General features: G+C 38.6%; 1 protein-coding gene across 1 annotated transcript in view; it reads right to left on the bottom strand.

Annotated features, from left to right (window-relative positions):
• Positions 1 to 14410, bottom strand: part of LOC149535025 (Mitochondrial substrate carrier family protein) — a 123940-nt gene that overhangs the window by 78786 nt on the left and 30744 nt on the right. Inside the window, exon 3 of the mRNA XM_089803769.1 lies at positions 13453 to 13510. Within this exon, the coding sequence (XP_089659895.1) occupies positions 13453 to 13510 (58 nt within the window). The remainder of the gene's footprint in view (positions 1 to 13452; positions 13511 to 14410) is intronic.

The raw sequence follows: 14410 nt of genomic DNA, 5'->3' as shown, positions 1-14410 counted from the left end.
CAAAGCAAGGAAAGGAGAAAGAAGGGGGCGCAAGTGTGGACAACCCGATGTTGTTAGCCCTTTCGTCCGGACGCTATCCGACGGTTGTCGAAATGGGCATTCTCGGGACTGTGCTGACGGACACGATCGTGGACAGAGGGTCCGGTGTCAATGTGCTACCAAAGGATGCCTAGAAAAAGTTGGGACAGCCGACATTGTAGCCACCTACCTTTCAGCTACTAACAGCCGACCAACATGGAATCAAACCATTGGGAATCTTGACAGCACAACCAGTGACGATTGGAACACAACAGTTCCTATTGGATTTCGTCGTGATCCCACTGAAGCGGAAAGGATACGATGCTATTTTGGGTCGAGGGTGGCTGATACAAGCCAAGGCAAAACATGATTGGAAGAAAAATACTTTATCACTTGAAAGCAAAGGGCGAAAATACGTCATTGACCTGCACACACAAATGGTAGGTGAGGAGGCAACATCGTCGGATTCTGAAGGCGAAGGTGAAGGGGATGACAAGGGGAAGAAGAGAATGGAACTTGATGAAGAGGGAGTATTGAGACTGGAAGGAGGGTTGGATGAGGACGACCTAAACTCGTTGAACGGCCTTTTCCACTGGCAGATGGAAGATTACGAGCTCTTTCAGAGCTATAATATGCTAAGGGTTGTCGAAGGTGAGAAAGAAGAAGGAAATGACTATCCAAAGGAACACAAAGAAGTGAAAGAAGGAAAGGCGGTTATGGCTGAAGTTGAGGGGGAGAACATATAGTACGAACCGAGAAGAAGAAAAGATTCCACCATACGACTGCGCAGAAAGAAAGTGTTACGTCGAACCACAGATATAGCAAAAAGGTGTCGGCAGCAAGGAAGACATATCATTCGGTCTGCACAAGAAAAAAAGAGGAAGGGTTCAATAAAAGTTGCAGCAGTACGGAGTGGTGGTGTTATTGACGGCCAGAAGGGGCAGCTGACAGAGTCCATGGTACTGAGCTTCAAGAACAAACTGGGCAATATGGAAAACCGGATGGAGAGATTATGTACCTTAAATAAACTTGATGAGCGACGATTGCAGGCACAAGGGGCCACGGAGGTGACACAGAACAGGCGCAAAGCATGGCATAATAGACACCTGAAATTAAACAAGTTCCAATCGGGACAGTTGGTGTTGAAGTATGATGGACGGAACAAGATCAAACCAGGCAAGTTTCAAGTGAAATGGGTTGGGTCATATCAGGTTTGGGAAGTGGGTGATAACAGAGCAATAAAACTATGGATACTCGATGAAATGGAAGTGGTCGAGGCAGTCAATAGGTCGAAGTTGAATGTCTACTATGAAAGAAGTAATGCACCTCCGTGGACAAACAACTGAGAAAAGAACGACTGTAACTATGTAAATATTGTACATATGTAAGATAAGTAAGGGCAGAGTTAGATTTTTTTTAAAAAAGAAAAAAAAAGTTGGAAAAAAAAAAAAAAAAAAAAAAACACTGTACGGTCAAGTGACCGTACGGCATCAGGGAGTTGAGCACCATACGGTGTTTTAGTGACCACCGTACAGCTTACGTTTGCAATGCTTATAGTTTCACCGTATGGCACTTTGAAGACACTGTACGGTGTGGAGTGAAGTGAGAATACCATACGGCATTTTGAACACCACCATATGGCATCCTTTTCATGCAATCGTACGAACACGTTTACAATTCCAGTTTGGTGTACCGACTTTCCAGATTGGCGTACGGATTTAGAGAAAATAAAGTTAATTGAAGCGTATGGATTTTGGTACAGATTTGGGATCGTCTTGAAGAAAGCCTTCATAAGGGATTATCACCGTACAGCTATTGGTACAGCATCCACTTCAAGTACGACATTTTTACCCTTGTCACTGTACGGACTTTAACACAACATTGAACAACTTCCTTTTCATGCGTCCATACGGCGATTTTCTGAAGGAATAGTTGATGCGTTTGTATGGCAATCCATGGTGTAGCTGGCAGCGCAGAAGAAGGGTGATAAGGGTTTTCTATTATATAAAAAAAAAAACGTCGACAAATGAAGAATGCTCACAATGAGTAACGGGTGATGCAAAAGGGAAGGGGAAGCACCAGCGATTGCCAGAAGAGTGTGGAATCAGAAGAAAATGACAGAAATAGTGTGTTCCATGCATTTTTGTGTGGGTTTCGGTGTGTTAATTTGGAGGAAGCGCGCCTTGGGCGCTACCCCAGGACCCAATCGTTGCGGATATCAATCGTGGGAAATGTGACCAGTTGATGAGACCTAGAGCTGTTGCAAGCATAGTGTGCCAAAGGTGAAAAGATTGATCTACGAAACAAGCAATTCGAGAGGGGTGTTACACTTGGAGTAGGTGTTGGCTGTGAAGCTGTCTTGGTGGATGCAGGGAGAGCTCGGGAGGAGTTGATCATCCAGTTGAAGGCAGTTTAGCGACACTTGGCTCAGTGGGCCCAGAGTTGGAAGCAGAGAAAGCAGCACAGGTGGCTATCAAGGGCAGTCAGCTTCGACGCAGCCGGTCTTCATAGTCGGAGACACAACCTTCGAGTTCATAATGTATAAGTCTATGTTCTTTTTGTTTTATGAATAATGTAGTTAGTCGTGGGTTTTTTGTTGTCTAGTCGTCGAGAGACGACTTTTCTTTTTGGGGGGGATGATGTCATCTAGATGTTTCCGACGGTGTATCAGGAGGTAACCGTCAATGTATCGAGAGGTTCCCGTTAGTGTATCGGGATGAATGTCGTCAAGCCGACATGTATCGGGATGTATCAGGAAGGTTCTATTATTGTAGCCCACATGTTGTATGTGGCCGACGGATACCTTCGAGAAGGTTCCTCGGATAGTATTTATATGCCCCTTTGGAATCATTGTAATCATCAGATAGCTGATCTCATAGCATCATAAGCATAATGTAATATCTTGGCATATGCAAATATAATAAGGAGTTCTACTATTCTGTTCCATTGTTTGTATGCATTATTTTCTTTACCCACGATGGTAAACAACCCATCCAAATCAACCACAAACATATGCCTCAAGAAGGAAATCCTCAAAATGAATCAAAAGTCCTAACATCTTCCCTAGGCATCTCAATCTCTCACCTCCTGCCACTCTAACCTCAAAATCGGGTATGTCATCAATCTGTAACTTCCTCTTGGTAACCCATCGTGAGCTTATGAAGTTATGTGAGGCACTTGTATCCAAGAGACATAATACATTGTCTTCTAACAATTCTCTTCAAATGAAAGGGGTGTCTTGTGGGATCGCTAGAAAGTGATGCTATGATAGGAGGCTATCCCTAAGTGCATTCCTTCTTTCTATCTCTAGGTGGTCAATCCTCATTCTCTTCCTCATCACTGTCATCAACATCGCTGCCCTCCTATTGCTCATCCTCCTCCTTTGAAAGTACCTTGACATAATGTATCTTGCCTTTGCCAAGGCATCTATGATCCGGTGTCCATGGCTCTCTGCAGGTGAAGCATAATTTCTTCCTCCTGAGTTCATTTCATGTCTCAAAGTTCATCTTGAGAGGTGTAGCCTTTTGCTGGTTTTTGTTCTTTTGGAATGAGGTGGACCCCTTATATGTTTTCTTAGGAGGTTGTAATACCAAAGAGGGTGACTTTAGATCGTGTGCGATCTTAATAGCATCAACCAGAGTGTTTGGTTTAAGTACCTTAACCAAATCTCTATATCTATCCTATAAACCCTCGGTGAACAACATTACCTTACGTTGTTCTGACATATCTGGAACCATCACTGGGATCCGCTAAAACTCCTCAATGAAATCATCTAGAGATCCACCTGTCATAACTATGCCAAATCCCTGTAATAGACCTCTATATCCTTCCTATCAAAGCGAGTAATCAGCTTAGAGCTGAAAGTCTCATAAGACGTAATGAGACCATGATCCTGGGTGACCAACCCATAATGCCACTAATCATATGTTGCTCCCTCTAAAATGCATTGTAGCAAATCTGATGGCTTCTGTCTCTGACATGGGTTTAAGTGTTAGGTAAGTATCTAGCTTGTGAATCCAAGCTCTCATGGATGTCTTACTGCTGCCATCAAAAGTAGGGAGAGATAGTTTGTTCATAGCATGCTTCAAGTCCCTGTTTGGTGCTCTAGGTCTCCTGTACTGCTGCTGTCTTTCTATCTCCCTTTTCTAATTTAAGTATTGAATAAAGGATATATTCAGTTTAACTAGGTCAGGGAACAAATCCCACTCATCGTACATTGTCATAGCATTTTATGGCAGTAGGTTTGGTGCCGCTGGTGGAGCTACCTCTTCCTCTACATTAAAAAATGGGCATTAAAGGCCTGTCAGTGTTTCATGTGGGGGCCCTAACAACTCGAGATGATCCTGCCACACTACTACCTCCACTATGATGGCTCATGGCTCTCATGTTAATCGGAGCTAATTGCTGCATAGTACCTACAAGCTCCTGAAGCGCATTTGCAATGTTGTTCTATCCATCTCTGATAGCCCGCAATGTGTCCCTTATCGTTCCTGTTCAATCTCATTATGAGCCACTTGAATATTGTTTTCTTATTCAGCCTGTTCAATCTGTTCAACCTATGTAGCCTGTTCAACCTATTCCAAAAATTAACTCCTCATCCACTGAATAACTATCCTCTATGTTAATTTGTTCTAAAACTTTGCCTGTTCAGGTTGGAGGTGACTAAAGTTATAAAGTTTCTTCCTCATACCTGGCCGTCATTTTTCCTATTTATTCCAACCTGTTACATGATAAATTTCCCACAAGATGGCAGGATTTATGTCTCTAATACCACTTTAATATTCCAGCCCTTAATCTAATTAAAGAAATCAATTTCTAACTCTCAGAATTTAATCAGATAGTTGGTGAGCAAGCTAGTTAATGGACATGCTGATACTACTATTGTGATTGTTGTATCCCATTTAAGTAAATAACTATTCCCCACATGTTAACTCATCAATACCAAACAATAGCGGTGACCTCAAAAATGGCCAAGAAGTATTGAATGTGCAGTCAGAGTTCAGTAAATAACAGATTATCTTTATTTCAAATATGCAAGGAGACTACAAGAATGAACTCAAATATTTTTATCAGATTATAAGTAATGTACACACCCATATTCATTCAAGGAATTACTGCCTGCTGAAGTGATGTATGAATGTTGTTACTGATCCTAGTCTTGTCTTCCGTTGTTTGGTATAACACTTAGTCCGAACGTTACCTACCACTATCTCTCCCGCGGCCACTTCTAGTATTGGTTTAGCATTGTATGCAGACACTTGAAGAATGTCATAACTCCACGGCTTTGGAACAACAGTCACGGATTGCACTCCTCTTTCGTCCAAGGATATGAGGTTGCCTCCCAACCACGTGCTCAAGCTACTTCCTACTACGTTAATGTGTTACTTCCACCCACGTTAACTTGATGATCACCCGGATACCTCTGTTGCCACCAGTTCAACACACTTACTAAAGGTTATCAAAGTGGGAGTTATGATTGACGTGGTTATAGATAGATGACCCAACGTCCTCCTGTACCACACTCAAACTCCACGTACCAACGTTCTCACTGTTGATGCGTAGCTATTACTGCTTCCTACCAGCCATACATCCCTCAAACTACTAAGTTCATAGTTGCATAATATCATTTGCCCATGTAATAGTGGAGTCCGTACATACCTGTCTTAAGCTTATTAAGTTTAACCTCCTGTTCTCCCTTTTGCCTTTGAAGCTTCACATTCCTGTAGATCAATGTATCGAATCACTTCAATACTGAAGTATAACGTGGGTACTACGTTTGCATCCAACCTCACTATTTTCCTTAAGGGGTTTCGTCCTTAGGAAATATCCAATCACATTTAAGCAACCTTTAGGATTTGAGAAAATAACATATATCTGTGGTAACAATCCCAATGCAAATGCCTTCCTTTATAACTTCGAAATGAGGAGAGATACGAACAACTTAGCAATGTGGGATAAAAGAATATTTCGTCCTTAAGTCATTTTGTCTTAAAGTGACTTCAAATAATAAAGTACTTTATATTTCAACTTAATAAAACAGTGTGACTTTAACCTTAGAATTTCCCATTTAAAATCTCCTCAACTAAAACCAAAACTCCTGTGACTGGCTGGCATCCTAAATCATATGCCGTTAGCCTATCCGAATGGAAAGATAGACCAACTAGGCGCCATTATGGCTAGCACGGAGAAGGGGACATTGCATCTGACTTTTTGCCTTTTTTGGCAAGGGAGGCAGAGGCTTTCAATTTTTCCCTCAAGGCAGGCACTCTGTAGAGGGGGCAAAAGTATCCAGCAAATGTAAACAAGAATATGTAGATTGTATAGCTTAAATTGCCCATTTTTAATTACTTGCTGTATGGGAAGGTTTCTCTAATGGCAATTGTGATTGAGCTTTGCTCCTCTACATTTTTCTGTGATGTTCATTTTTTATGATGGCTCGATTTGTTTGGGACAAGGGGGTTCAAGATCCTTTCTACAGAAGTACAGTCTTAGACAGGTCATATAATATTCTGGAGAATACTCAGGTATTTATGTTAAGGGATTCAATTGCAGCAGATTCTAAAAGCAAGCTAACAGATCTACTTGCAAACAAATCCATTTAGTATAGATTTTCCATTTGGTATTTCCAAAACAGGAGACTAGAATTTCATCCCACAGGATTAAGGAGAAAAATGTACAGGACCTTGATCAGGCAAAACTAGCGTCTGATTTGCAAGAGAAACACCCATCTTGAGTAACAACAGCCAAACAATTTCCAAACTAAACATTGGTGTCCTGCTGCAACAGTTTAGTCATCAGTATTCACACTCCCAAGGTTACCCACATGAATAATAAGCTAGAAATTTCCAGCCAACTTTCTATGTCCTCTCTGTTAAATGCCATTCCGCAGAGGCAGCCAAACAGTTGGGAGGTCTGTACAGGGGGTGCAGTATCAGAGGGGTAAATTGCAGCTCTAGCAGCTTTGTTCTGGATAACAACTCTGGCAATACTACTGGTCTACACCCGGAGAGGTGAGAGTTGGTGGAACTGTTGGTGCAGCTTCCACCTCTATGGACCATGAGAAGGCCTGGATACTTATTGATTGATCTTTGTTTGGTCTGAATTTTGTGGGCTCTGATGGGTTTGATCTTTTATGAATCTCATCTTTTTTATTGGACGGGCCTACAGCTAACTAGCTTGTATGCAAATCTATTGCCTTTATGCTTCTACGGTAGAAGTTTTTGGAATTCTGTTTGGCACATGTTCACCTCTTTAGTTGTACTTTGTATAGGTTTGTTTTCTATTTATGGATGTGGGCCCCAATAGAACTCTTATTTACTGACCCAAGAACTACTTATTTAAACAGTTTAAAAACCAAAACAACTCTGCTACTATTTCAACCTCAAATGTTGAATATTTGGCAGATATATCACTATCATCTCAAGCAGAAGTTGCCGCTCTCCCAAGTAATCCATAGGTAACTGTTTATCGTGCTTTTCTCCTCATTCTGAGGGATAATCATCTTAACAGCGCTGCTATTATATTTCTGAAGCATTTAGTGTCTCCCCCATAAAGTTAAAATGGTAATGATAATGTTTGAGTAGTATTCCTCAGATATGTCAGTATCATATATCTGCATTATCTTCTCAAGCCACTTTTATCATTGACTGCCATTTGAAATTTTCCATTCCAATTCATTAAGCATGCTGAATTATTTGATGTTGTACAAAATTATTTCTGAAATTGTGACAATTGCAAGTATTATTTGGCTTCATACAGATCCTAAATGATGTATATATACCAGTGGCTTAGACAACAACAATTTTTTGCACCAATAATAGTGTATTAAGGATCGAAATCCAATTGTGCAGAACTCATGCAAGTGTAGAGAGATTCATTGTCACTTATTCCGAAAAGGGTGAAGAATGGCAAGAGAAAGCTTTACCATGGTTGCATTCAAGATCAGACTGACAATTTCACCAAAGCAATATCCAAGTCGAGTTTAGAAGTTCAAGGGATGTCAAATAAAACAATGTACACAGATTTTCTATATGGGTGGATGTTAGAATTAATTAGTAGAATATTCCATTAAACATCCACATACTCATATTGTTAGTATATAATTTCTTGTAAGTTTTGATAAGTGGATGGGTCTCACAGCTACCCTTACCTTGCCTATTTTTCTTTGGAGTCTATTGATGCTTTTGTGGTCTCCTCTAGTCAGACTCGCGGTTGGTTCATTGAGACTTCGGCCTTCATGGATCTACTAGGATTGTGATGGATAACCTCCTTTCCTTCTAGTATTCTCTCAATGCGACCCCCTCGACCTTCTTCCTCCCCATCAAAAGCTGAAGAAGTGCATCATAGATGACATTTACAAACAGTTCATTCTCACTGATTGGGTTAAACCCCACGTGGCCTTCGCCCTAAGATGGCATTTTATGCGGATAACTTTTTGGAGCTCAATCCGCCCTTCCTACTTATCCCACCACCAGTCTCATTCCCTCAAGATCCTCCTTGGTTCTTTCAGAGCTAATTTGCATCAGCTTTGGTGTGAGAACGACAATCATATTGATAGAGTGCACAGATTTGACAACTTTGCAAAATTGGGGAGGTTGAGTCGAACTTGCACTTCATCTTTCACTGCCATTTACACTATGAGATCAGAGGGAGGTTCTATTGTCTCTTCAAGGAGGTGTGGTTGCTCTTCACCTTCTTTAGATATATGGACCAGAGGTGCCTTGCCCTTTATCTTCAAGAATCCATTAGGCCTTAGGACCACACACTCCAGCACTAGCATCTTCTAACACCTCCACCCTGTTGGTTCCGAAAACCGCAGATTGGAATCCTACGAGTCTTGCCAACTCAATGTTGGAATATCCAACCAGTTATGGCCAACTTGACACAATCAATCAGTTTGATCTTCTGCACATCTGGCTCTGTAAGGCCAAGGTGGGTGCACCTGATCCTAGAAAAATCACTTAAGTCCAAGATACTTATAGCAGATTGGTCAGAATGCGAATGCAACGAAAGTCTCCCAAATGGCAAGGATTATAGAAAACTTTTAAACTTGCAAATTATGAATTGAGAATAATAAATGAATATATGAATGTTTTAAAATAAGAATAATTATGGATTAATGAAAGAAATGAATATATTAATTCTTCAAAAGAAAGATATGAAATAATTGCCAACGTATGGATTATGAATCACAAGCAATATAAAGACTAGTGCTGAAATTAAAAGGGCAAACATAGTCAATATTATAAGTTATTACGCACAGCTTTATAAAGTTTATGCACCTTAACCATAAACAATTTAGTAATCAAGATGCGAAGGATTAAATATGTAAATGCAATTTTAAACTAGTCTAGATTGCGCTTTAACTCCTATAGTAGGGAGACAAACTAGACACAGATATGGAAACAATTAAATATTTCACTATATCTATGATAATCAAGTTTAAAATGCTATAAATGACCCTGTCCACTTATCTATTATATAAATTATTTATAGAATTAAAAAATATTTATAAAGGACACAACTTAATAATATTTCCAACTTTAAGATATAAAATAAATAATTATGCTTACTGATTATTCCGAAAATAAAATTGTAATAAAGAGACTCCTTACGGATGATCCATCCACTACAAATTTATCCCAGAATCACATATAATTTTATCCAGTAATCCGAATCTACAAGCTTTGTTCAATCATTCACTCTTCCCCAATAGAACATAATATATCAAATGTGCATGTATAACTTGAGTATGTAAAATTTATAGTAAGTTATATATGAGTATGAATTGTCTTTTGTATATCAATTGTCTCTCATATTTACAGATGAACAAATAATTATACGGTTGTCACCCAACCATCGTGTCTCTTCTTGACTAATTACTTTTGTTTTTAAAAAATATCACCAATTAAATTTTGAGCAATAAAACACAGCTTTGTTAAATAATAGACTAAGGCATTCATTGGTCATTGTTATAAATAAGCATATGGCCTCAGGGATCTATTACACCTCAATATTTTGTGACTACAACTTCCCGTCCTTTGTTTGCATGGCACCTGCATCACCAAATCTTTCGAATCATATATTCAGGGATTTCTCAGGTTCGAATCTCTATCACTCCTTGGAGTATTTCCTTCTCAAAATCCATCAGCAATCCACCGTGAATACAAATAGAGAATATCTCCAGTCTCTACTAATATTCTGGCATGTTTAACTCTGTTTCCATAGTGAGTTTCCATCCAAACTTCATTGAAGACCATAAATGCACTAAGCCTCTTTCCTCTTGCACACAGGTTCATTTCACCTGCAATAACACAGAGTATTATTAGATATGTAAAATATTAATCAAAGCTCCTTAAAGATTGGCAACAATCGATACAAATCTCCTTGCTTCAGCAGCTCTGTTCCTATTTTATTTCATTTATTGGGCAAAGATCTGTATCAAACCAGGCTACCAAATCTTCTTTGAAACTTGAATTACTTTCTGCCATTGAAGAAGAATTCTGTGCAATTATATTGGCACTCAGGTGTCTCATTGTTATGGAATCTCTCAATCCTGCCGCTCTTTTTATTCAATACCATAGACACGACTGGAGTTCAATCCTTATTAAGACAAACATATATCGTGATTATTGAAGTTTGTACTCTATACTGGTAACAGATGCTTTTGTTTAACTATTATCTTCGTAGCATTCCACATACGTGTCGAGATTCAGATATTACTTGTTTCCATATTCAACAGTTTTAAGATATCAAAACTACTACTGAATGCCATAGCATTACTGGAATATATAGTGCACGCCATGAACCTTCCCATCGCAACCGTGATTGCAAGAGTATATTGTCCCGTATTAGATGTCCATCAAGCATACCACGGAAGAGATGCTTCAAGCTTTCAACAGCCTCAGGAATATTCAAGTGATGATAAGGCATTTAAACGTGACCTGGCATATATGATGGCTTGCCAACGAAGTGGGCAATCAAGCGGCTGAAATCACTACCAACTCAAGCACCTCCTCCATATACTGTGGTCAAAATAACTCTTCTTCCAACTCACGTCCCATTATATAGACCTGATTTGTGAGATCAATTACTAGTGCCAACAATGAATGCATCTTTTACAAGAACTTTTACAGTATCCCCAGGATATCACACTATAACTGACACTGTTTTACACATATTGTCAAACCTTATAAGCCCAGCACATCTAGCCCTTACCTTTCACCCAATGCAATGATCCTGATGTTTTCTCAATGGAAATGTATCTATGAGCATCAGCTGCTGCAACCCGAGTCTATTTAACATGACTGTTCCAAAATAGCTAACCTCATTGGTATATACAGAGATATTACTATCATTATTTATCTGGAGAACTGTGACAGAGCTTATAAATGAAAAACCTCCAGTCCAACCCCATACTAATTGTGCTTTCTCATTATCATATGCAAAAATTATCTTCATTTTGTATGGAAAAGTATTAAGTTCTCTGCTGTACTTGAGAAGAAGCCAAAGCATTTCAAATGCCACTGAAATGCTCGACATTTCTTTGCTCATTTGGCCAGCATAAACAATCACTCCATACATTATGCTGTCATACAATGTTTCTTATGAAGATATGCTAAGAATTTGGATTCTGGAAACAGGATGCACCAACACAAATTTAGTTCAACACGTCCCCTGCATCAGGTTTCATGGCAGAATCATCCTCTCTCCTGAGGTAATCTTTAACCTCCTTAAACCTTTTAAAGTCTGAAATAAAACACTATGATTCTTTGCATATTCTTTCATAAGCATTAATCATCTCCAGATCTCACAAATCTGGTAAGGATCTTGACAGGGAACTATACACAATACCTCATTATTGAATGCTCAATGCCTTCTACTTCCGTTCACTTTCAGGTTCATAAGTAATGGGGATACAAACCTTTTCTTATACTGCAAAGTCATCTGAGGCAATAATACAAATCTTTCCTATGATATACTACCATCATAAACATGCAGAACAGAAATACAATAATATATGGAAAGAGGATTAGATAAGTTAGTAAAATAAAAACCCCAAGTCCTCTCAAAATTGGAGTTCCACCACACCCTAACAACGCATTACTTCCATCTTCACAGGGCTTCACTCAAGATGCGGCACCAACTTGGCCCTGCCCCTTATTCCAAATCTGTGAAGCTCGAGATGGACTCTTATCAGCAGCAGCCTTCCTCTTCCAGGATCAATCCAAAGCGGCCCAGGGCTTCAACTAGTCCTATTGCTTATCTTTCAGTTCAGAGGTTCTTCACAGTTCAGAACACTTAAAGGGTTCAAGAAAGTTTTTCCTTTTAATCCCTCTATTTTTTTATTTTTTCGGTTGCTGTTGCTTTCTTTCTTTGGGCACCATTTGGTGTCCCTACTGCAGGCTGGCCCACTGTTGTTCTTGGCAGTCCCTGTGACCCTTTTTAGTCTCTTATTGGACACTGATAAATTTATCTTATCTACCAATCTGCCTTTTCTTTGTATTAATTCATGTATTCTCTGGTTCATGTAAAATTCAGAGAATGACTAATTGCTCTGTCACAAATGCTTAAACCCAACATATTATCAAAGCAAGTGCTTTGCCATTAACCTTTTAAATGACTTGATATCAAAACAATTATATTACTGATATGCCACTATTATAAAGAAACTATAAAGCACTTATTTGACACAAAAGTGAAACAGAATCTCAGAATACCCTAAAATAGTAAAATGTGATCTCCTATGCAAATTGTCTCCATACAAGGGCAGGTTAGTAATAATTGAAAGTGTCGATATGCATTTCTCTATACCCTAGAGAATCCCATGCCCTCCTAACAGAGAAATGATAGCCCATTTGCTTATGGCCAACACCATAAACAATCCTTCGACAATGGTAGCATTCCATACTTGGTGGGATATCCCCACCTTCGAAGATAGGCTTCCTCTTCAAGCTATCAATATATTCTTAAGAACCCATGCCACCATCTACAACTTGAAAAAATAAATTGGCTGTTTGAAGCCTTGCCAAAAATCATGATACTAACTAACAGGTGAAAACAACCTCACAAAAAAAGCTGCCAGCAGCGGAGGTTGGATAGAATGGTAGGAAAGATGAAGTTAGAATAGTATGACTATGAAAAATGAAGTCAAATAGAATGGTGGGAAAGGTTATAATAAGAAATGATGTGTGGAAAGACATGCAATGAACAAAAATGTAGAAAAAAGCAGTTAGAAAAAAACAACCTTTATAACTTATTTGATATTTCTAATAATTCATTTCTACTTTCCATTTTCCTCTTTAAATGCATAATATATTAATATAGTAGACTGTGAATTCTTTACATTGCTCTTCTTGTCAATTATTCTTTTCACCTTCCAAATAGTTTTTACTTGTCAATTTGTATTTCTGAACAAGTTGAAACATAGCATACCTCTGAAGCCATCTGTAGCCCACACTGTTTTAACCATCTGGCGAATATTCATTGATGACTGAAACAGACAAGAAAAATCAAGAATAAGCAGAAATTTTGATGAAATAAAGGTGTGAATGCAATCACTAACTATTAAAATTTAAAAGCCATAACAAATCCATATTTTCAAATTATTGATTGACAAATCTACAAGCAAGGCACCTGGCCAGAACAATCACTCATGCAAAGTTCCCTTATAAGGCTAGAGGCACAAGTTGACCATACAAGGAAAAATCTTTTGGGAAAAAAATCAGCAAACCAAAGTATAAGATTTTTTGAAAATAAAATTAAAAACAGAAAAAAATTGTAGAAAACAAAACAAAACTTTTTTTAAAAAAAATTTAAGGGCATCTCGGCAGCATAGAAATTTAAAGAGCACATAAAATAGAGTTTAATGCATGAGTTACTGAAAATAGGATTCCATTGTTTACGTTCATATCACTAATTACAATGTATTCCACAAAGCATACTTCATAGTGCATAAATAATAATGAGATGTTTAACAGTTGACAAAATTACAAAATTTCAATTATGATATAGTTTGTACAAATTCAAGCTGACGACTAAGTACAAAATTCCCAAGAGTCACACATAGACGGTGACTCTTACTAGTACAAATAAAGCTATAATAGAGGGATGCAGGTTGATAATGAAGGTCCTCGTTCAAAACCTCTCCCAAGTAATTTGACCTCATGAGTATCCAAGTTGGCCTATAGGATTTCAAAATCCTCAAGCTTGAGAAAGTTGTTAAAAAGAGAGTTTTCCTTTGGTGGGTAAATATCACAAATAACAAACTGAGAGTCAATTGGTTCATATTTGTGATTTAACAATACTGCCATTTTCTAGAAGATTGATAAAGAGAACTACTAAGACTGCAAAAGGGATATTATATGACGAAGGAAGCAATTGCAAAGATAAA

The sequence above is a fragment of the Cupressus sempervirens genome, chromosome 10, assembly GCF_028749045.1.
Source record: "Cupressus sempervirens isolate cs-2001-9-10 chromosome 10, ASM2874904v1, whole genome shotgun sequence".
Lineage (NCBI taxonomy): Eukaryota > Viridiplantae > Streptophyta > Pinopsida > Cupressales > Cupressaceae > Cupressus > Cupressus sempervirens.
Note: the sequence above shows the minus strand (reverse complement) of the source record. Positions and strands in the feature narration are given on the sequence as shown.